The 24,992-nt window shown below is 36.7% G+C and overlaps 2 protein-coding genes across 2 annotated transcripts; both read right to left on the bottom strand.

Annotated features, from left to right (window-relative positions):
• Positions 1-1,559: 1,559 nt before the first annotated feature.
• Positions 1,560-12,048, bottom strand: LOC120311966 (extracellular calcium-sensing receptor-like). Its single transcript, XM_039352095.1, has 6 exons — positions 12,024-12,048; positions 9,499-9,658; positions 8,628-8,919; positions 6,185-7,033; positions 3,426-3,552; positions 1,560-2,458 (listed from the first exon to the last, which is right to left on the bottom strand). Exons 1-6 carry the CDS (start codon positions 12,046-12,048, stop codon positions 1,560-1,562), a joined length of 2,352 nt encoding a protein of 783 aa, XP_039208029.1.
• Positions 12,049-13,711: 1,663 nt separating this feature from the next.
• On the bottom strand, positions 13,712-22,038 carry LOC120311967 (vomeronasal type-2 receptor 26-like). The gene is made up of 5 exons (XM_039352096.1): positions 21,854-22,038; positions 20,839-21,130; positions 19,572-20,435; positions 15,548-15,674; positions 13,712-14,610 (listed from the first exon to the last, which is right to left on the bottom strand). Exons 1-5 carry the CDS (start codon positions 22,036-22,038, stop codon positions 13,712-13,714), a joined length of 2,367 nt encoding a protein of 788 aa, XP_039208030.1.
• Between the last annotated feature and the right edge of the window lie 2,954 nt (positions 22,039-24,992).

The following is a 24,992-nucleotide window of genomic DNA, read 5'->3' on the forward strand; positions in this document are numbered from 1 at the left end:
TCAGACATTGGACTGCCAAGCTGTGAGAACCAAGGTTGTCCAAGAACTGTTTACTGAGAACTGAAACACTCTCTCATAACAATTGTCAGACACTTTATTGGATAATGTGACTTAATAGGGGGGAGGGAGATTCTATACTTTAATGTACTTATTTTGGCACCAAGTAACCAGAGCTGGTTTTCTATTCATCTTTGCCGAAATGGTGTGCTCAATAAATTTTGCGTTAGAGATTGGAAAGTCTCAGCTGTGCTTATTTTGTTGGGTTCATCAGTCGAAACCTTGACACAAAAATGATAAAGCTAAAACTGGAAAAGATCAAATCAAATCACTCTTTATGATGGTAATTGGCCAGCATAAACTTCTTGTAAAGGATGAGATGGAAGTAAGAATACATTTAATTTCCTTTCACTAATTCTTTTTGTATTATTAAAAAAAATAAGTTATAGTGGAAATAGATTGATGAATAGAGAGTGAGCTTGTTTTTTTTTTTTTAAAAAAAAAATGCATTTATATTTCAGAAACTCTATAATATTCACATTTCAAAGACCCAGACCTATCCAAAACTCTAATACTGTGTTAAATACATGTTCATAACTTGATTTCCCCCTTTACTATATTTATGAATTCATTTATGAATTGTAAACATACAAACCATACCATATATTCCGGTGTATAAGACGACTTTTGAGAGCGTTGAAACAGGAGATGAACTCGGGGGTCATCTTATACACCGAGTCGTCTTATACGACGGAAATAAGGTAGTTTTCAGCGTATAATATGACTTTCTTGGCATGCGACTCGGCGTCGATCGTCTTGCAACTCGGCGTTGAACTCGAGGGTCGTCTCATACGCCGGATCGCCCTATACGCCGGAATATACGGTAACTATGGCAAGGTCCTATCATATAAGGAGGTACATCTGGTGGGACCCAGAAAAAAGGACTTTTCTGTATTGACTCCCTCCCTTTAGAATATCATCCCTTCAGAAATTTGACACTCTTTTGTAAGCTTCTGAAGACTTGGTTTTGTCAGTGGGCCTCGGAAACTTAGAGTGGAATGGCTTATTTGACTGTGTGTGGTCACTAGGCCAGTGGCATGGGGGTTATTGTTTTACTTTTATTTCTATATTGTATTTTATTGCATGTAAGCTTCCTAGAGTCACTGTGTGTGAGTAGGGGGCTATATAAATTTTCTAAATATATTAACAAGTAAACTACAAACATTGGATACGATCTGATTCAATATCTCTAATCTCCTAACAAGACATATGGATTCTCAATCTCTTGCTATCTTGACAGACAGAAGGTATTCAATTGAAGAATCTTGGAGAACGATTGCAAATGCAGCAGCAAGAGCATTTCTTTTGCAATTGGCAACCATAATAAATTGTAATGATCAGGATAATTCTCCATGAGTCAGAAATAATGACTTCTCCATGTCAGAAATAATGACTTCTACATGTCAGAAATAATGACTTCTACATGTCTCTTATGGACAGCAAACAGACCTTCTCTTCTTTTTCTATCAGCTTTCTCAAAGCCAGCAATATTACATGATGTGTTAATTCCTCTTTATGAGTTGCTCTCTGCAGTTTAATTCAGGCCGTAAAACAATGATGTAACACTTTGGCAAAAATATGCATCCCAGTAATGCAGCACCAGAGGACAAGATGGAGAAGACCTCCACAGCTACCATGGCTTTGCCTTTTGTGCTCAGATAGGCTGGAAAGAAAGAAATCCATACACTGCAGAAAGCCAACATGCTGAAGGTGATGAACTTGGCTTCATTAAAGCTGTCAGGTAATTTACGGGAAAGAAAAGCCACAATAAAGCTGGCAATGGCTAAGATACCCATGTAGCCCAAGACACAGTAGAAAAAGAAAGCTGACCCCTCATTACACTGTAAAATCATTTCTTGGAGCTCTGAATGCATGTCCAACTCAGGGAATGGTGGAGATGTTGACAACCAAAGGATACAAATACATACTTGCAAGAGAGAACAGCAAATTACAGTAGAAAAGGCCAATCTTTTCCCCACCCATTTCCTCATTTGAGACCCTGGTTTAGTGGCCATGAAAGCCACAACCACAGTGATGGTTTTGGCCAGTACACTAGAAATGGCCACTGAAAAAGTGATGCCAAAAGTTGGTTGTCGGAGAAGGCAGGTCACCTTATCTGGTTGGCTGAGGAACAACAAAGAGGAGAGAAAACAGAGCAGAAGAGAGACAAGAAGGGTGTAGGTGAGGGACCGGTTGTTGGCTTTGACAATGGGAGTATCTCTGTATTTAATAAATGTTCCAAGTGCCCAAGAGCTGAAGAAGAAAAAACAAAAAGCAGTTGAGGCTAAACCAATTCCTAAGGGTTCTTCAAAAGTTAGGAATACCAGCAGTTTCAGGATACATCCTTTCTTTTCTTTATTTGGATAATGGTCTCCTGAACATTCGAAACAGTCATCCATATCTAGAAGGAAAATCAAGGAATTTGTCATCATTTGTCATTCCATATTATTCAAATTACTTTCTGAATGGGTGCTAGTTGTTGTTCCTTTTAAGTTCTTTACTCTGGTTACCAGATCAATCATGTTTCTATGAAAATTCAGTTTTTCCTCAAATGGAAAATTTAGGATTGGCATAAAAGAAAGCAGAAATGGAAGGACAATTATTCTTTGGAATGCAACCCTTGGTATCATTTTAAAATTTATTACAATTTCCATTTGGACTTTTCACATTTTGTTCAAAACATGGAAAAGAAAACCATGAGGATATATGTAAGTCTCTAGTAACAGAGTGTAATGACAAACTTTGAAACCTGAACAACAGATTGTGAATCACAGCTATAAAAATGAATATTTGTCTTGAATAAGACGTAGAAGTATTATTTATGTGCCTCTGTTTCACAATACAGCCTTTCTTTTCTTTATTTGGATAATGATCTTCTGAACATTGAAAACAGTCATCCATATTTGAAAGAAAAGTCAAGGCATGTGATTATACATTCCATATTTTTGAAAATAATATTCTTTATGGGTGCCAACTGTTATCCCTTTCAGGTTTTCTATTGGTTATCAGTTGGATCATGTTCCTATGGAAATGCAGTTTTTCCATCATTGTATCAGTTGGGACCAGCATAAAAGAAGTACAATGGGAAGAGCAATTATTCTATGAAATGGAGTTCTGTCTAGCATTTTCAAATTTATAAACATTTTGACCATTTAGACTTTTTCCATTTTTCCTAAACATGGAGAAGAAATCTGTGAGGACGGATATTAAAGTTTAGCTCTTATGGGCAACCTTTGAATTTAGAACAACAGATTGTGATTCATAGGTATAGTAATGAATATTCACCTTGAAGAACTACCAATACTCTTTGTTACACTACAGTAGTGTATTACAGTTTGAATGAAAAGTTTCTGGAATGTTTAACCTACCTTTTTGATCTGAAATCTTCCCTTCTGGGCAAGGAACACAGTTGTAGCAACAGAACTGTTTTCCTTCCAACCCTTTCTTCCAGTATCCAGGGTAGCACTGGTCATTACACTGAGAAAATGGAATAACCTGGTGATAAATATAAAAGATTTTGCAAAGGGAAATTTTAAGCAGTTTTTATTGTTCTCCTTTATAATGGGGGGAGAGAAGAATATTTGAATTTCTAAAGGGTTAGTCCAGGTGTGTTTATAAGGTAAAGGTTTCCCTGTCTAGATGTGTCTGACTCTACGGCACAGTGCGCATCTCTGTTTCTTGTCTGAGGGAGCTAATGTTGTCTGAAGATATTTTCCATGGTCATGTAGCCAGCATGGCTATATGCCAAAGGCCCCTGGAACACTGTACCTTCCCACCAAAGTGGTACCTATTAATCTACTCACATTTGCATTCTTTTGAATTCCTAGATGGACAGAAGCTGAGGCAGGAATGGGAGCTCACCCTGTTGCCCTTAGGTCTCAAACCCTGGCTCTCAGCTTTCCAGGTGACAAGCTCAGTATCTTTAACCACTAAAATGTTGACATTATAAAGATATGCAAAGAGCACATTTGTCTTGGAAGGAAAGAAGGAAGGAAAGAAGGAAGGAAGGAAGGAAGGAAGGAAGGAAGGAAGGAAGGAAGGAAGGAAGGAAGAGGGAGGAAGAGAGAGAGAGGGAGAGAAGGAAGGAAGGGCAGAAACAATAGTACTTAGACTTATATACTGCTTCACAGTGGTTTAAAGCCCTCTCTAAGCGGTTTACAGATATTGCCCCTAACAATCTGGATCCTTAGTTTACAGACCTTGGAAGGATGGAACACTGAGTCAAGCTTGAATCAGTGAGACCTGAACTGCCAAACTGCTGGCAGCCAGGAGTCAGCAGAAGTACCCTGCGATACTGCATACCACTGTGCACCAGGGCTCTTGAAATATGTGTGATTACAAATGAAAATAAAACCTAAATATGAAAAAGTGTCTTTTACATTACAATGTCATTTTGTCAATTTGATGAATGCTTGAACGTTGACAATATTTGTACAGAATATGCCATTTTTCTTTCAAAAAAGACAAATTAGATTTCTAAAGAGACTATGTTCAATATTGGATCATAACAGATCAAATAGTTGATTAAATGACCCACACCTGGTTAAAAGCTGGATGCCAGATAATCAGCTCTTCATGGATGAATAATTCCTTCCTGTTGGGAATATGAGGATCCATTTTTCCAATTCTAACTCTCTGAAAGGATCTATTTGGAAAAGTGACCAAGTTGGTGATGTCGAATCCACCTGTTGCTTCCCCTTTCTCATTCAGGAAGACTCTCTCCCCAGCTGAATTGTTAAAAGAAATGCCTTGAAGAAATGAATGGAGCTACTTGAAAGAGAATGAAAGAGAGGGGGAATCATGAAAGGATAATAATGAAAAAGTGGCCAGTTTATTTAACTTTCACTTACTATTTCTTCCCATTGCTCTAACAAATATCAAATAAGTACACTTAGAATATAGATAATCTATATTTCAGAGAAAGACACAGGTCTGTTTTATTATTAATTTAATATTACTTACAAGGAAAAAAGAAACAAAAGCAGTTAACAAATGAAAATCATAAATTATTGACATTATACAACTTGATTTAGATATGCTTTATATCCACTATTTAAACAATTAGACAATCAAATTTGGACCATATCTAAACTCATCCTATATTGTTTGCTCTTCATTAGTACAGTGAAGACGTGACAAATTTCCTTTAGCCAGATTTTATCATCTGAGATTCAATTATTTTGAGAGAGAGAGAGATTGAGAGACTGAGAGAGAACTTTTTCAAATATAGAGTTGTTTCAAAGGGTGGAGTCTGCAGCTGAAAAGGACTGATGTTTGGTCCATACCTCTTGAACACTGATAGAGAGAGAGAATGCTCTCCATCCCAACTCTGAAATGTTCATGAGCCAAAGAGAAGTAGATAAGGGACCCGGCTGAGGATAATTTTGGATAAGAATAATTGTTCACCGGCTAATATAAAAAGTGAAATGTCTACATTTCAGAAATGTTTTGGGGCACAGAAAAGAAAGGCTGCCTTCAGACACAAGACAATTTAATTCTTCTTGGAACCAGGTTGGATAAATTTACAAGACAGGCCAATTCTATGTGGAGGTGAAAAGTTTTTTATACATAAACCATTATACAATGGTTTATGTCCATCCTCTTTTATTTTATAAAAGAGACCACTTTGATTAGAGATATTGGACTAGACAGCTATATAAGACACTGGAAAATGTTTGTGGACTTTCTACATGCTAAATATAATAACAGATGGTTAACAGAGGAATTTGAAGATTGGTGTAATATTAACAATTGGTGTAATATTAATAATAATATTAACTCAACCTGTTGACTGCCTTTTCTTCTTGGAACCTATATGTTAAAGGTTAAATTTAATTGATCACTTTTTCCTCCTTTTTTCTGCAGTATTTTTTTTTTTGGGTTGTGGTGTTTAAGGTTGAATGTATATTTTTGTTTTGTTACATTTTGTTTGTTTGTTTTACTGTTCTATATTTTATTCTCTATGATAAAACTATAAACTTATAAAAAAGAGAGACACTTGTAGCTTTGTTGCCTCAGTCTCTCTATTGATTTATCGCCACAGACCAGGATAAAAAAGCTATATTAGATGGTGGACAATTGTGGATGATAATTGAAATGCGAGATAGGTGTGATATGGAAAGATTACCTGCCAAGGGTGCAGATTTGGAAATTCAACCCTTTGAATCTCTCTTGGTTGGGATTTTGATCTCATTGCCTCATGCAAAGAATGTGCCACTGCATAAAAAGCATTGTAGATACTGTAGCTTTGGCCAGTCATCTGGAATTCAAACAGAGGTGCAGGAAGATTCTCCAAATTCTCTTCCCCACTACACATTTCATTGATCAATGAAGATAAATCTGGCTTTGAAAATACACAGTCAAACAACTGTTGCCAAATCTCTTGAAGAAATCCATCTTTGTGGGTGGAAGGTTTGATGACTTGAAGAAATTCTTTGAAGCCTTGAACCTCTCTTGCATGCACTGTAAAGGAAAGAGACCCATGGAACATCTGGAGATCCCAACCCCTTTGAGTTCCCGTCAGTATGAAATCAATTGGATTCATCAGGATCCAAACCTTTCTGAATAATGATCTGTCTTTATTTTCAGGATCACGTAGAAACATGACAGTTCTGAGCCACACTATTGTGAATGATTCTCCATAGACAAGAAAAACATTTGCTTTTTGATCTACCAGTTTATCAGAAATAATTGAGACTGAATTAGACAATTCGGACAAGTCTTCTAAGCAGATATGTTGTGGAATTTTTTGTGTGAAAGCTAAACAGATCCCATTGTGTGAAAGCAATGGCTGCAGGTTCTTCAAAAAACATTCTCCCTTATTTTCAAAAGCAAAGACTCCAATCCATGTCCATCCAAAGTGGAGAAGAAGTTGTATAATTCCAATATACTGATGGTCCTCTTTTGGGACCATGCAATAAAGTGGAGATAATTTATTAATCTCAAAATCTTCTTGGGCAAAGGAACTATAAGTCAACTGGACAAACAAAAAAGAGAAATTCATTATTCATGAAAATGATGGAAAAAATATGAAAAAGACTGAACATTTCTCCAAATCTAGGTAGATTATGACAATTCTGATGAACAAGAGAAGCAACTAAAACCCCATGATGAAATATTTTCTCATCTGAAATATAACTAGATTACAACCAAACTCAATTTCCTAATATAGAATTTCAGTATGTTCGTCCCCTTAGAACACCTGGAAACTTGCTAACTATTTGACCTTATGAGCTCTTCTGAGCCTACGGAAAGGTTTTGTAAGAGCTAGACTTACTGGATTATCTTCTTCCCTTATTTGTAGCAGATAGAACTTATGAATGAAAGACTGTGACCATGAGATTCTGGAGGAATAGTTAATCATGTCTTCATTTACTTCAATTATTATAGAGATCTCCAAAAGTACACATAGTCCCAATCCTTCAACAATTTCCAGGCAAATCAGTTGAGTTTTAAATTCAGTTATTATCCAAACCCAACCTAGATATAGCAAGGGGAATTGTCACCCATTGTTGGATGGCTTGGTGGAATCTGGAACTGAGTTGAGGGCAGCAGTGAAAATACTGTATAGCCATGAGTTGGGGATGGCAAGAAGTGGCTGAAAGGAGATTCTCCCTAAACCATGAGACATGACAGCAGTGTTCCAGTTTTTGAGCTGCTCCTAGAAAGACGAGGAGATAAACTATTTTCCAAAGCACCAATAGGCAAGACGAGAAACAATGGATGGAAACTAACCAAGGAGAGAAGCAACCTAGAACTAAGGAGAAATTTCCTAACAGTGAGAACAATCAACCAATGAAACCACTTGTCTTCAGAAGTTGTGGGTGCTCCATCACTGGAGGCTTTTTATAAAAAACCAGGTACTCATTTATCTGAAATAGTATAGGGTCTTTTGCTGAAAGAGGGGGTTGGATTAGAAGATGTCCAAGGTCCCTACCAACTCCATTATCCTATGTTCTATGTTGGGTGTGCTAGCCAGCCTTTTCTATTGTCCTCTTGACATAGCTCCAGATTTTACCACATAATGGTCCAACCAGAATATCTGATGACCCTCCCAAGTAAGATAAATTTTATACTGTAATTTGTGATTTAAATTTTAATTTTCTAATCAATGATTGTAATAAAAGATTTTGATTTTCTTGATTGATCATTTTGAGCCAACCTATTGAGTTGTGGGAACAATTTCAGAAGAGAGAGCAAAGAGAGCAAAAATGAAGGCTTGCAGAAAGACATGGCAAAATACTAAATAACCCTACAGCACCAATCCCAGCAAATGCTAGGAAAAACAATTGAGTTTTACACTAAACTACTTTTATCACACATCAACCAAATTGTAGCACGAAGAAGTGTGACGTATTGCTACATGGCAATCAAAACACGTATATGTTTGTAATAAAATATGTTGATTTGTTTAATTAGATTACCTTGAGCCAGCCTCCAGAGTTTTGGGGAAAACAGCAGAAAGGAAAGAAAAGTGAATTTAACTGAAGTTTTGCAGAAAGGTGTGAAAAACAACAAGTATCTACTATTAATTACAAAATAATTTTCTCTCTCACTCCATCCCAAACTACCTGTGGAATTTTGTAGACATTTATACTTTCTGCCATATAAGATGATGTATCCGAACCTAATCCTCCAATGATGGCTATGAGGTTTTTCCGGCTATCGCATTTGTAGTTAGGGACAAATTCCTGGGATTTGAAAAGGAGGTCCAGAGTGGTGCGGAAGGTCATCCTTGGATTGTGGTAACTATCATAGATGTGGAACCCAAGAGTGACGTTAGGTAAGATCTGGGAGTCCTCATTGATCTCCTTCACAGCAAAGGCCAAGGCAAGGATGTGCTGGTAGAACTTAGTTATTACCCTGCAAATAGTTTAAACACCCCCATTGAAAAAGTTAAATTGACAATTCTTTTATGGTGAAAGCATTGATGTACAAGTAGCAACCATTTCTATTTCTATTGTAAGTAAGATGGGAGTCTTTGTAAAACACTCAATAATTTGCATAGTGTTCAACTATATACAGTGTTTCCATGATTGGCAACAAATACATATACAACAAAGTCGCGATTTTGATTTCTAACTATCACATTTATTTCTATCAGTTCGGCACAAAATAGAACACAGCCAGCAAGCAGCACTCATTTAATGTATGTAAGTTATGTGAGGAGTGACTGTGCAGGTGATATAATTTTAATTATCTTAGGCTCACCAAATGTACTCTTGCACTATAGTTTCATACATTTCATGAGTAAGACTTTAACGCAATGAAAAGAAAATGATTTTTTTCCCACAATCAGATAAGATTGAAAGACAAGGAAGCAAGGGTTAGTTTATATACAAAACCTTGAATTTGTTCTCAAAGAGCTATTAGTCATGTAAGCAATTTCGGGAGATCTTCCTAAAATTAGAAAAATGATTGGGAAGAAAAAATAATCCTTACAGTGGTAAATCATAAGGTTTTAGAGAAGGATGTTCCTTAAATTCAATTCCAAAAAAGTGGTAAATTATCTGAGACACCATCCCACCGACAATGAGGTTACCAGGCTGGTACAACTCATAGGGAATAGGGAAAGCATCACTCACAGGGCAGCTCAGAATAACTATATTTTGCACAAAGAGCATCAAAAAGAACAACATCTTAATGTAGTTGTCATAGGTAAATATATGTGTCTTCTCTCCATAAGGAAGTAGGTATTTCAGTGGTTCATTCAATGATTAATCCAAGGTTTATACCTGACAATGCATCTGATCAGAATTTCCATCATTTTATATTTGAAGGTCCATGTGAGTGCAAATGTGTATATTGACTATCACTTGGATTGAACAGATGTTCTGGAAAGGAAGAAAGGTGGGAGGAAACTTGTAGCAATGAATCTGACAGAGCCATGATTATCCCTTTGTGCCAATCTCCCAGTAGTTCAATAATTACTTTATATCCAAATTGATACTTCAATTGTTGCTTGAATTTAAATTATCTTTATGCCAAGCCCTTGATGTTTTGGACTGGCTAAAAAAATATATGGTGATTCCTGTAGGACATAATTATTTTGGTTTTGATGAGGGAATAAGTGGTTCAACTGATGGTTCAACTTTTTTTAAAAAGTGATCAAACGCTAGTAAAAGTAATCTAAGGGACATTGGCAATTAAAAATAGCCTTAAGTGTTAAAGTTCATGTTCATTTCTTAAATGGAGCAGGGTTCCCATTTCCCATATAATATGAATTTAATGGAGAAGAGGAAACATTTTTACATATATTAAGGACTGACAAATAAGCTAATAATTTCTTTGGAGGTTTTATCCACATATTCAGTCAAAGAATGTTGAAGAATGAAAGGATAATAACATTGATACTCATATTTGGAAAGTTGCATTAGCCATTGCCTTGAGTTTAATAATCTACTCCATCAAATCTTTACTTCCTTTTTACTTATTTTATTTGTGTCCTAAGGCAGAGAGGATATCTTACACATCTTCCTCCTCCTCTGATAACATATGGTAGATATGATATGATATATATGATATGATATATGATATGATATGATAGCATATGATAGATATGATAGCAATCTTCCAATATTTGAAGGGCAGCCACAAAGCACCTGAAGGCAGGAGAAGAAGCAATGGATGGAAAATAATCAAGGAGAGAACCAACTGAGAACTAAGGAGAAATTACCTGACAGTGAGAATAATTAAGCAGCGGAACGACTTTCCTCTAGAAGTTGTGGGTGATCCAACACTGGAAGTTTTTAAGAAGAGATTGGACAACCACTTGTCTGAAATGGAATAGGGTCACCTGCCTGAGCAAGAGGTTGGACTAGATGACCTCCAAGGTCTCTTCCAACATTGTTATGTTATTCCTGTTTTCCTCGCACAGTAAGAAAGTGGGTTTGGCTGAGAGAGAATGACTGGCTCAAAGTTACCCAGTTGTTTTTCATGGTTAAGGTGGCCTCCCACTTTCTAACCTAACCTGGTGCCTAAATCACTAGACCAAACTGACTGTCAAATCTGAAACCATTTCAGACAAATGGCTGTCCAGTCTCCTCTTAAAAACTTTCAGTTTTGGAGCCTTCACAACTTCTGTAGGCAGGTAGTTCCACTGGTTAATTGTTCTACCTGTCAGAAAATTTCTCCTTAGTTCTAGGTTGCTTCTCTCTTTGGTTCGTTTCCATCCCTTGCTTCTTGTCCTGCCTTCAGGGGATTTGGAGAATAGCTTGACTCCCTCTTCCTTGTGGCAGCCCCTGAGATATTGGAACACTGCTGTCATGTCACCCTCGTCCTTCTCTTCATTAGACTAGACATACCCAACTGGCTCTCAGATCAAATATCTCACTTTTGAGTGAGTGCAGGAATCCTTTTTGAGCAGGGAACTCCAAAGCCACATACCAGAGTAGGAAATATTGAACTGATACTCAAAGAAAAGAAAAATTGTGGTTGCTGGGTGTGACTGTCAGAATTTCCCTGACTGTGTTTCAGTAGGTTGTGTGTTCCTCCAGGGAATCCTTATCTTCATGTATATTGTCACATGAGGACACTTGAATGTCTTCTCTGAAACTTTCATTGCTACCTTACCTTACAACATAATTCCTGAGTGCTGGTTCTTTTGTTGTTGGTTGTCCCAAAGGTGATTTTTCAAAAGGCAGCATGACTTTCTTTGTTTTTGCTTGAAGACATTTCACTTCTCATCCAAACAGCTTCTTCGGTTCTTGGTCAGAGTCAAAACTGAAGAAGCTTCTTGGATGAGAAGTGAAACATCTTCAAGGAAAAATGAAGATAGTCCAGTTGCCTTTTGAAAAATCACCTTTGGGACAACCATGACCTGGATGAGTAAGAATCTCCTTAGACATTTATTGTTAGTTGTTGATCCTGAGAAGCAAAATCTACATAAACATCAGGATCTTGTTTATTAATTCTAAGGATGGTTGCTGCATGTTAATCAGGTTTTATAAAACTATATTTAATCATACCTCCACTTCTAATGGATATTGCCATGATATTATTTTAAATAATTATTATAGAATGATTTTAACTAATGATTGTCTTACTTGTGTACTGGATTTTTGCATGCTGTCCAGAGTCACTTGCCAAATGAAGTTGCTAAATTAATAAATTAGTTATTAAAAGAACTAATTTATTAATTTAGCAACTTCATGTGGCTGCGCATCTGGTGGCAAGTGACTCTGGACAGTATGCAAAAATCCAGTACACAAGGAAGACAATCATTAGTTAAAATCATTCTATAATAATTATTTAAAAGAATCAAAATGTCAAGCTGTGAAGAATGCTTATGCTTCTGTATCCATTACTGCTTTTTAACTTGCCAACAAACTCGGGGGGGGGGGAGGGGGGAAGGAAAAATGAAATGCAGGTTTCAGACATTGGACTGCCAAGCTGTGAGAACCAAGGTTGTCCAAGAACTGTTTACTGAGAACTGAAACACTCTCTCATAACAATTGTCTGACACTTTATTGGATAATGTGACCTAATAGGGGGGGGGGAGGGAGATTCTATACTTTAATGTACTTATTTTGGCACCAGATAACCAGAGCTGGTTTTCTATTCATCTGTGCCGAAATGGTGTGCTCAATAAAGTTTTGCATTAGAGATTGGAAAGTCTCAGCTGTGCTTATTTTGTTGGGATCATCAGTCGAAACCTTGACACAAAAATGATAAAGCTAAAACTGGAAAAGATCAAATCAAATCACTCTTTATGATGGCAATTGGCCAGCATAAACTTCTTGTAAAGGATGAGATGGAAGTAAGAATACATTTAATTTCCTTTCACTAATTCTTTTTGCATTATTAAAAAAAATAAGTTATAGTGGAAATAGATTGATGAATAGAGAGTGAGCTTGATTGTTTTAAAAAAATGCATTTATATTTCAGAAACTCTATAATATTCACATTTCAAAGACCCCAGACCAATCCAAAACAGATATCCTCTGATACCGTGTTAAATACATGTTCATCAATTGATTTCCCCTTTTGCTATATTTATGAATTGAAAACATAAAACCATAACTATGACAAGGTCCTATCATATAAGGAGGTACATATGGTGGGACCCAGAAGAAAGGACTTTTCTGTGTTGACTCCCTCCCTTTAGAATATCATCCCTTCAGAAACTTGACACTCTTTGGTTTTGTCAGTGGGTCTGGGGAACTTAGAGTGGAATGGAGCTGATCAAATGGCTTATTTGACTGTGTGTGGTCACCATGTGAGTGGCATGGGGGTTATTGTTTTATTTTTATTTCTATATTGTATTTTATTGCATGTAAGCTTCCTAGAGTCACTGTGTGAGTACGGGGCTATATAAATTTTCTAAATAAATAAACAAGTAAACTACAAACATTGGATACGATCTGATTCAATATCTCTAATCTCCTAACAAGACATCTGGATTCTCAATGTCTTGCTATCTTGAAAGACAGAAGGTGTTCAATTGAAGAATCTTGGAGAACGATTCCAAATGAAACAGCAAGAACATTTCTTTTGCAATTGGCAACCATAATAAATTGTAATGATCAGGATAATTGTCCATCAGTCCTCTATTGTCAGAAATAATGACTTCTACATGTCTCTTATGGACAGCAAAAAGTCTTTGTCTTCTTTTTCTATCAGCAATTTCTCAAAGCCAGCAATATTACATGATGTGTTAATTCCTCTTTATGAGTTGCTCCCTGCAGTTTAATTCAGACCGTAAAACAATGATGTAACACTTTGGCAAAAATATGCATCCCAGTAATGCAGCACTGGAGGACAAGATGGAGAAGACCTCCACAGCTACCATGGCTTTGCCTTTTGTGCTCAGATAGGCTGGAAAGAAAGAAATCCATACACTGCAGAAAGCCAACATGCTGAAGGTGATGAACTTGGCTTCATTAAAGCTGTCAGGTAATTTACGGGAAAGAAAAGCCACAATAAAGCTGGAAATGGCTAAGATACCCATGTAGCCCAAGACACAGTAGAAAAAGAAAGCTGACCCCTCATTGCACTGTAAAATCATTTCTTGGAGCTCTGAATGCATGTCCAACTCAGGGAATGGTGGAGATGTTGACAACCAAAGGATACAAATACATACTTGCAAGAGAGAACAGCAAAGTACAGTAGAAAAGGCCAATCTTTTCCCCACCCATTTCCTCATTTGAGACCCTGGTTTAGTGGCCATGAAAGCCACAACGACAGTGATGGTTTTGGCCAGTACACTAGAAATGACCACTGAAAAAGTGATGCCAAAAGTTGGTTGTCGGAGAAGGCAGGTCATCTTGTCAGGTTGGCCGAGGAACAACAAAGAGGAGAGAAAACCGAGCAGAAGAGAGACAAGAAGGGTATAGGTGAGGGACCGGTTGTTGGCTTTGACAATGGGAGTATCCCTGTATTTAATAAATGTTCCAAGTACCCAAGAGGTGAAGAAGAAGAAACCAAGAGCAGTTGAGGCTAAACCAATTCCTAAGGTTTCTTCAAAAGTTAGGAATACCAGCAGTTTCAGGATACATCCTTTCTTTTCTTTATTTGGATAATGGTCTCCTGAACATTCGAAACAGTCATCCATATCTGGAAGGAAAATCAAAGAATTTGTCATCATTTGTCATTCCATATTATTCAAATTACTTTCTGAATGGGTGCTAGTTGTTATTCCTTTTGAGTTCTTTCCTCTGGTTACCAGATCGATCATGTTTCTATGAAAATTCAATTTTTCCTCAGATGGAAAATTTAGGATTGGCATAAAAGAAAGCAGAAATGGAAGGACAATTATTCTTTGGAATGCAACCCTTGGTATCATTTTAAAATTTATTACAATTTCCATTTGGACTTTTCACATTTTGTCCAAAACATGGAAAAGAAAACCATGAAGATATATGTAAGTCTCTAGTAATAGAGTGTACTGACAAACTTTGAAACCTAAACAATAGATTGTGAATCACAGCTATAAAAATGAATATTTGTCTTGAATAAGACGGAGTATTGTTTATGTGCACACTAAGGCCATGTATTATAATTTGCTTAAATTTATTTATTTATTTAGTGTATGATGATGTTACATTAGCCAGGAGAGTATGCAGACTAGTAGTCTGGCTGACTAAGACTGCTAACTTGTTTGGTTCACACTTGTGTACTTTCCAAAGTGTGCCACATGGAGCAAACGAGCTGTGTATCAGAAGAAAATGTGAGCAGCTTTCCTGCAGCATCATCTGGGGGCCTTGTCCCTCCATCAAAGCTGCTTTGCAACTGAACATTGAAACAGGAAGCCCAGTGCCAGCGGAATTCTAATCACCAAAGTGGTACCTATTTATCTACTCACATATAACATGCTTTTGAAATGCTTGGTGGGCAGAAGCTGAGGCAAATGATGGAAGCTCACCCTTCCACACAGTGCTAGGACTCGAACCACTATAGCAAAGACCTTCAGCATCATTAAGCCACTGAGCCATCGCACCTCTTCATTTGCTTAAATCAATCTAATGAAAACTTGATGGAATATCTAACCTACCTTTTTGATTTGAAATCTTCCCTTCTGTACATGGAACACAGTCATAGCAACAAAATTGTTTTCCTTCAGCCCCCTTCTTCCAGTATCCAGCGGAACAGTGGTCATTACACAAAGAAATTGGAAGAACCTGGTGATAAACATAAAAGGTTTTGGCAAAGGGAGAATTAAAAAAATATATATTGATCTGCAGGATTCAGTCTGAATCAGTCACCAGGACCAAAGGTTGACCAGTGACTGACTCAGAGTAGTTTCTTCAATATTATCCTCAGCCACATATATTTGCCTTCATTTGTGAGTTGTTATTTTTTCTTTTTTATTGGGGAAAATAATTCTTTATTTCCCAAACAGCTAGTGAATATTAGCTAGCTGGATTTATATTACACATTAAAATTTGTTAAAATTATAATCAGCAAAAGGGCCTGTCTGAAAAAGGCACTGTGAGTAAATAAATATACATGATGACAATGTTATGGAAATGATGCAACTCCAATGATTTGCAAGGGAACCAAATATGAAATCCAGACTTTTACATTGTAACATCATTTTGTCTATTTGATAAATGTCCGATTGTGATCCACATTTGTTCAAAGTATGCCATTTGTTTCTTACACACATTGAAATTAGATTTCCAAAGAGGCTTTGGTCAGTATTGTTAAGGAGACCAAGGCCTCTATCTGGGATCATAATATCCTGATTCCTTGAAAATAAGACCCAGCCAGAAAATAAACCCTACCATGATTTTATATATATTTTATTAATTTTCCAATTTTACATTTGAATATTTAAAAAGCAATGTGGTGACTGGGTTAATCAATAGCTCAATAACAAAATCTTAGTGCAAATCTCAGACTAAAACATCAAACATTTCTTCTTTTTCCCTTAATAATTATTGTCTCATATTGAGGTTAGTACAATTCTAATTATATCAACTCAATAAGAACAATCCATATCCTGTTATTGATTTTTACTCAATTTTAATTTCTTATCAATATTACAATTTAACCTTTGATATTTATAATTTTCAGATTTTGAGTAACCAAAATTTCCCTTATTTCACTTCATATAAACTATAATATCCAAAATACACATTTTATCTATTTAAATATAATCTTGTTCTATTTCCTAAGAGTTATCTATTTCCCACCGTATTAAATCATCTACTTAATAACACAATATCCCCTTTAATAAATCAAAACCATTTTTTATATATATTGCCTGGGTTAATCAATAAATCAAACATATTCATAATATTTAATTTTCTTTCCCCTTTTAAGTCTAATTTTTAAATATTAAACCAATAAAATCCTTATTTTCAACTGGTTTCCAAATATTTGAAATCTAATAACTAAAATTCCCCTTGTCTCAACATCTCCCTTTAGCCCACTAATTGGCAATATAAAATCCCCTCTAATGAGTCAAAATTCCAGTTTTTTCAACCTCATTCTAGCTTTCTTCCTTTGTCAACTAGGCTTCCATATCAGTGTCCTTAAATCTCCCTCTATTCTTACATATGTTATTTGAATTAAAGGAGACCATTTGATTGCCAGTTTTTTGGAAGGACTAGTCCATTTGTATTTGTTAAATTGTCTCCCTGTTATTCCAGTTCCCCTTGTTTGCTTTAATATATTTGTCTTCAATTTAATCTGTTCTACTTCTTCCTCAAATTTCTTCTGATTTAAATAAGTCATTTCCATTTTCAATGTTGTCATTTCCTTTTCTGGATTTTCCATTCAGCTGGTCAATTGAGTCCTCTGTCTTAATATTTGGTTGTCTCGCTTCTTCTGTTATCTTCTGCATTGTTAGTTCTTTGGTTGTAGTCAAAATTTGGCTTTGTGCATCTAAGCTGGCGTCTTGATTTTTTATTTTAGGTCTTATTTTATCACAAGCTAAAAGAATGGTTTCATGTATTGCTTTCAACATAGAAAGAATCTTTTCCTAGTTTCCATCCATCTCTTTCACTTATTTGTAAATAGTCTTTGTAGTAAAAGTTATTTGTTAAGGAAAAGTCAGTAAAGGTTTGCATTCACAGTTCAAGTAGGCCAATTTTGCTGCCCAGCTGTTCTTTTGCAGCTAAGACTTTCACAGATGGTACCAAGGTCAAGAAGGTCTTATCTAAGGTCTGGGCTGTGAGCCAAGTCTCTTTGTAGGAAATAACAAATTGAAATACCAAGCTTCACCACAAGATGTCACCGATGCCCTTTAGAGTTTTTTAAGTCCTCAATTTTTCTAATTCTTTTTCCCAATTTTATTTCTTTTTTGTAGATAAAAACAAAAGTCTCCAATAAAAATAGAGAAAAAAATGTTGGTCCCCAAGTTTAAGGAAATATAAATCCAATTAGATTAAAGTTGTTCTTTTTAACGCTTTAATTCCCCTGGGTAGTCAGATGCCACTATTCTTAGAAGGTGGGATAGAAATTCCCTTCCCTCTCTCCTCAGAGAGGGAAGATACTTCAAACAGCCTTTACAGGAAAAGAAGGAACTTGGGGTAAACAGAAGATGAGATCTCACCCAGTTTCATCCGCATTGCTTTCAAAGTGCTTGATAGAAGATTTGACTTTGTCTGTCTGCAGCCTAATGACGAGCCATATTGCTATGGCTGGTCTTTTCTCTGCCAGTTTGGAGGGCTGCCCCGGATCAAATGGAAGGGCTGCCGCCCTCTCCCGATCAAGCGGGGGTCCCCTCCTTGCTCGTCTCCTTTACAGGGTGACTTTCGACTCGTTCCAGAGTCCCCTGGCAAAGGAAAATCGGATATGGAAGACGGAGTCGCCTTCCAACCAGCTGCAGCGGCTGGGCCAGCAAACTAGAAGTCGCTCTAGCATGATTTTTCAGGACGCTCGTAATATAAGTCCCACCTCAAAAATAACCCCCAGTTAAGATCTTCAGTCAGCCAGATGCATTTAGTACTGTATTTCCCTGAATATAAGCCCTAAGCAGAAAAATAGCCCTAATGCACCTTTTGGAGCAAAAATTAATATAAAACACAGTCTTATTTTCAGGGAAACACGGGTAGTTCAAGATATCATCCATTAAATGAATCCATACTTGATTAAAAGCTGGGTGCCAGACAATCAAACGATCATCAATGAATAATTCTTTGCCTGTTGGAACACTTGGATCTATTATTCCGACTTTAACTCTTTGAAAAGACCGATTTGGAAACGTGATCAGGTTGATGATGTCAAATCCCCCCATTGCTTCTCCTTTCTCATTCAGGATCACTTTCTCTCCAGCTGAATTGTTAAAAGAAATGCCATGTAGAAATGGATGGAGCTATGTGAAAGAGAATGAGAAAGAGAGAAAGTTATAAAGATAATACAGATAGTCCTCTATGTACAACAGTTTGTTTAATGTCCGTTACGATGGCACTGAAAAAAAAATTATGACTTTTTTTTTAGATTTAGGACCCTCACCATATTCTGACAAGCAATGTCAATGGGGAAGCCAAATTCACTTAACAACGGTGTTACTTAACAATATTTTGTAGTTTCTTGATGTTCACATCTAAATTTTTCTTGTCATGTACATGTATGCATCCAAACTACACTGTGTTGTTTCTCTGTGTCATAGACTATATGTGGGTATGTGGGCATATGGAATTTTTTAGGTCATATTTATGTAGTGTACATTGGAGCTGGTGACACTTTGAGAGCAATGAATTTTCATTTTAATGTATGCCAATTAGTGTACATTTAAAGAGACAATAAAGATATTCTATTCTGTTCTGTTCTGTTCCATTCCGTCCCATCCCATTATTCTATCCCTTTCCCTTTCCCTATCCCCTATTCCGTTCCATTCCGTTCCATTCCATCATTCTATCCTTTTCCCTATCCTCTATTCCATCCCATCCCATCCCGACCCGACCCGTCCCGTCCCGTCCCGTCCTGTTCTGTTCTGTTCTATTCTATTCTACTTAACTGGATTCTATAAGCAGAAAATATTAAGTATTTCTGCCATAGGTTCAAATGGTAATTCTAGATCAAACTGCTCAATGAAATAAAAGAAATGTCCAATGCAGAGAGAATACCTGCCAAGCCTGCAAATATGGAAGGTCAGTTTTTTTACCCATTATTGTTTTTTTCTTATTGAACCCTGACATGAATAGAGCCTGCAAAGCATAAGCCACAGCATAAACAGCGTTGTAGACACTGTAACTTTGTCCAGTCATTTCCATTTCAAACACAGGCCCAGGAAGATCCTCCAGTTTTATCTCCTCCGGGCACTGCCTACTGGACATTTCTTGTAACTCTGATTTTGAGAATGAACAATCAAGTAATTGTTCCCAAACGTCCTGCAGAAAACCATCTCTGTAGCCTGAATGAGGTTTTATGGTCTGAAGAAACTCCTTGAAACCTACAACTGCTCTTGAATGAACAGTGAAGGAAAGAGCCCCATGGAACATCTGGAGATCCCACGTGACTTGAAAGCCTGAGAGCACAAAATCAATCTGTGCAGTCATGATCCACACCTTTCTAAACGATGCAGTTTCAATGCTTTCAGGATCTGTTACAAACGTGATAGCTCTGAGCCACATAATTGTCCCTGATTCTCCATAGACAAGAAATGTAGTGGTGTTGCTATTCCTCAAATTAGTGAAAATACTTAAGAAGATGTCATAAAGTTTTGTATAGTGTTCTATGTGGATTAGTTGTGGCAGCCTTTGTACAAATGATGAACAGATTCTATTTTGTGAAAGTATGGGCTGTATTTTTTGTAAGAAACATTCTCCATTGTTGTTATCCATGGCAAAAATCCCAATCCATGTCCACCTAAAGTGATGAAGCAGTTGAATAATCCCAATGTATTGATGGTCCTCTTTTGGGATCATGAAATAAAGTGAAGAAAGCTTACTGGTCTGCAATTCCTCTTGGGCTAATGAGCCATATGTCAGCTAAAAGAAAGCAGAGTGATATTCTGCTGAGTTGTTAGCTCAAATCTGATCTTTCTGGATCTAGATTTCCTGTAAAAAATATCCAAGGAAGGATTTTTCCTCTATTTTTTTTGAAATATTAATATAGAATGCAATTTCTAGGAATTATTTCAAACACGTTATAATAGGTCAATTGTCTGAACAGGACCAATGAATACTACATTCAAATCTTTCTTTAGATATGGCATGTCCCTAGATACTCACTTTTGTGATTGGCATTGTAATTTCAGAAAAGAGTGATAAGTATTATACCTTAAGGTCTACACAATGTCTTAATACAAATCTAAGCCTAATATCTAATTGTCAGTAATTACGCTATAACAACAAGGTGCAGAATTTTTCTGCTCATCCGCTCGATACTTACCTGTGGAATCTTGTAGAAACCTACAACTTCAGCTATATTAGATGATGTATCAGAACCTAATCCTCCAATGATAGCCATCAGATTTTTCTGGCTATCACATTTGTAGTTAGGGACAAATTCCTTGGATTTGAAAAGGAGGTCCAGAGTGGTACGATAGGTCATCCTTGGGTTGTAGTAACTGTCATAGATATGGAACCCAAGAGTGACATTAGGTAAGATCTGGGAATCCTCATTGATCTCCTTCACAGCAAAAGCCAAGGCAAGGATATGTTGGTAGAATTTGGTTATTACACTGCAAATAGATTGAACACATAGTTTCAAAATAATAATTTATAATTTTGCAAATTATTTTAGGATGGTCATTATTTGTAACTGACTACCAGAAAACCTGTTTCTGCTTGAAGCATTAAATAATTTTATAATCAGTCCAAGTATACTTTGCACACAATTTATTTCCTTTAATATTTTTCTATTTTTGATTCATCATAAGGTATACTAATTTCTAAAGTGTTAACTTCAGTGTTCAGTATCTCTGTTGGCTTAGTTTTCTAGGAACTTTACTGAAACGTTTTCAAAGAAAAAAAAACAAAGAAGTCCAGTTGCCTTTTGGAAAAGCACCTTTATTTTTGTTTTGTGAAGTGTGGCTGTACTGATTTTTTTTTGTTTAGCATTCTGCTTTGTGATAACCTCCATGCAATCAAATGGGCTTTTCTTATGAGATCATTGTTAATGAAACAAACACAAAGAAAATTCCCTCTTCTGTCATCACTAGAAAACTTTCAAAACACAAAAATTCTTAAAATTATATGAAAAACTCTACATTTTCTATACAAAAAGCTATTAGTCATATAAACGATTCTTTGGCATGTGCGTAAGGTCAGTTAATTCAAAGGAAAATCTTTACATTGGTGAATCATAAAAGTTGAGAAAAGGATGTTGCTTGAATAGAGTTTGATAGAAATGGTAAATCATGTGAGACATCATCCCACCGATGACGAGGTCACCAGGTTGATACCAGTCATGTGGAACAGGGAAAGCATTACTTGCAGGGCAGCTCAGAGTAACTGCTTTGTGCATCAGGAACACCAGGAAGATCAATTTTATGACTCTCTGTGTATGGAGTCTATCTTCTGGCAGATCAAAAAGGAGGAAGAGAACTTTGAATCTCATAGAGACAATATTACCATTCCCTTCCTCCATGTGGCTCTTGAAAGATTTATTGTTTCTAAATTCCTATTCCCTTTTGTACAAAACGTTGTATATTTTGGCCTACTAGAATAATAGAGTGATTATAGTCATTCATAAGGGATATAATTGCCACTGAATCATTGGCAACCTGGCAATTTTTTCTGTATATGTCTGATTAACAAGTTTATTTTTGGGGGTGGCAAAATAAGTGACTGATGCTGAACCTGTTTTGAAAATAGTGGAGAAATAGAATTGGGAAGTTTGAAACTACAACACTTCTCTAATTCTAGAAATCGGGACAAAGATTTAATTTAATCAATGGATTAGGAATCCATTTCCCTGCAAAATGTTTGATGAAATGGTCAAACATCAACTATTAGGTAGAGATTAGCAGGTCTTGATTTGAAAATCCTTTGGAAACTAGATAAAAGTGAAAGATAAATAGAAAATTATTGACACACACAGACCCTCCAAAGGAAAAAATAAGAAGCAAGAGTGGATAGGGATATTTGAAAAAAATAAAGTAAAATATGTTTCATGTTTTATCTTGTGTGTGGTTTTTATGATAAGAATGGTGAATTCACCCTCCACCCCCTGGAACTCACACTGTTCTGCTCTATTAGGTTTTTTTTAAAATTTGTCTTTTAATCTATATCTATCTTTTCATCATCTTTCCAACTTGCTGTCTTTATTTTAGGATTCCAAGGGTATCATTTATGGAAATTCCAGATACTCTACAGTAGCAGGGGGAAAAGTCAGATTTTCTTGACTGCTTAATTGAAATGAATTGAAATAGGTAGCATCTGCCTTTTACAATATACAGAAAAGATATTTTAACACTAAAGGAACAAGCAGTCAAGAAACTGAGACTCTAGAAAGAGTACAGAAAAGAGTAACAAAGATGATTAGGGGACTGGAGGCTAAAACATATGAGGAACTGTTGCAGGAATTGGGTATATCTAATCCAGTGAAAAGAAGCACTAGTGGAGATATGATAGTAATGTTCCAATAATTGAGAGGCTACCACAAAGATGAGAGGGGCAAACTATTTTCCAAAGCACCAGAAGGCAAAAAAAGAACCAATGGATGGAACCTAATCAAAGAGAGAAGCAATCTAGAACTAAGGATAAATTTCCCCAACAGTGACGACAATCAACCAGTGGAATGGCTTGCCTTCAGAAGATGTAGGTGCCCCATCACTGGAGGCTTTCAAGAAGAGGCTGGACAGCCATTTGTCTGAAATGGTATAAATTCTCTTGCTTGTGCAGGGCATTGAATTAGATGACCTTCAAGGTCTCTTTCGGTTATGTTCCAAATATGCTACAGAATAGTATAGGTGAAGGCTTTGGAAAAGATATTTAAATGTTGTGATGCATCTATACCTACAAAGATCAGAATCATACTTGCCATGGTATTTCCTGTGACTTTACAGAAGCTAAAGTGGGATTTTAAAAAAAGAGTATTGATGCTTTTGAAGTTTTGTCTTTGGGAAGACCCCTGAAAATTTTATTGGCAGGCCAGAAGAGAAACAGATGGTCATGAAACAAATCAACCCAGAGTTTTTACTTGAAGCACGAATGACCAGGCACAAATTATTCTATTTGGGCACCTAATATGAAAACCCAGATCCCTGGAAAAGGCCCTAGTGTTGGGAAAGATGGAAGGAAAGAGAAAAAGAGGACAACCACGAGGAAGACTGACATACTCAGTTACGTTGGCCATGAATGTACCATAGGGAAACTTAAAAAAATATGTTAAGGATACACAATCATGTTATAAATCTATCTATGGCAGAAGTCCCCAACCCTCAGACTGTGGACAAGTATCAGGCCACAGCCCAGCTGCAAAAGTGGCAGACAATTGTGCGAAGCTTCATTTGTGCATGTGTGGTATCTAGGTTTTATGTGCGCAAAGCCATCCCCTCCCCCCCGCTGCCACAAATGGTGTTGCTGCTGGTCCATGGAGCCAGAAAGGTTGGGGATCAATGATCTATGGAGTTCCTGAGTTGAAAACAACTTGATGGCACATAATCAATCAGTCAATCAATCAATCAAATCATTGAAATGTTAAGAATTAACCACTGAAGAAAGTTCTGGTGAAACTTTCAACCATTGGAATTATATTCTATGAATAATCTCTTGTTTTTTTCATCCTTGATTATAAAATAATAGCTAAAATCCAATAATATTGAACCACACACATGCACAACTTCCTAATTTTTTTTAGCATTTTAAGTCTAAGCTAAGCCTAAATCAAATCTAAAAAAACCAACAACAATATAGCCCACCGAAGAGTAGTAGTTCCTTTTCTGATTAGTAGACCATGCAGTCACAGAACATGTTACAGCCTGCTTTGAATTTTTCTTTTTAGGGAGATTTTGAAAAAAAAATGTAGTTACACAATCCTATCCTCTTCTGCATTTACACTTTTGATTCAGAACACTCATGAATAAAAGTTCAAAGCCCATGTTGTTGTTGTTGTTAACTGCGAAGTCATGTCCGACCCATCGCGACCCCATGGACAATGTTCCTCCAGGTCTTCCTGTCCTCTACCATCTTCTGGAGTCTGTTTAAGTTCATACCTACTGCTTCAGTGACTCCATCCAGCCATCTCATTCTCTGTCGTCTTCTTCTTCTATTGCCCTCAATCTTTCCCAGCATTAGGCCCTTCTCCAGTGAGTCCTTCCTTCTCATTAGGTGGCCCAAGTATTTGAGTTTCAACTTCAGGATCTGGCCTTCTAAAGAGCAGTCAGGGTTGATCTCTTCTAGGACTGACCGGTTTGAATGCCTTTCAGTCCAAGGGACTCACAAGAGTCTTCTCCAGCACCATAGTTCAAAGGCCTCAGTTCTTTGGTGCTCAGCCTTTCTTATGGTCCAACTTTCACAGCCATACATTGCAACTGGGAAAACCATGGCCTGGACTATATGCACTTCAAAGCTCATAGGAAGAATCAAGACTTCAGTTCC

The sequence above is a fragment of the Crotalus tigris genome, unplaced genomic scaffold (assembly GCF_016545835.1).
Source record: "Crotalus tigris isolate CLP2741 ecotype Arizona unplaced genomic scaffold, ASM1654583v1 scf7180000018410.70209, whole genome shotgun sequence".
Taxonomy (NCBI): domain Eukaryota; kingdom Metazoa; phylum Chordata; class Lepidosauria; order Squamata; family Viperidae; genus Crotalus; species Crotalus tigris.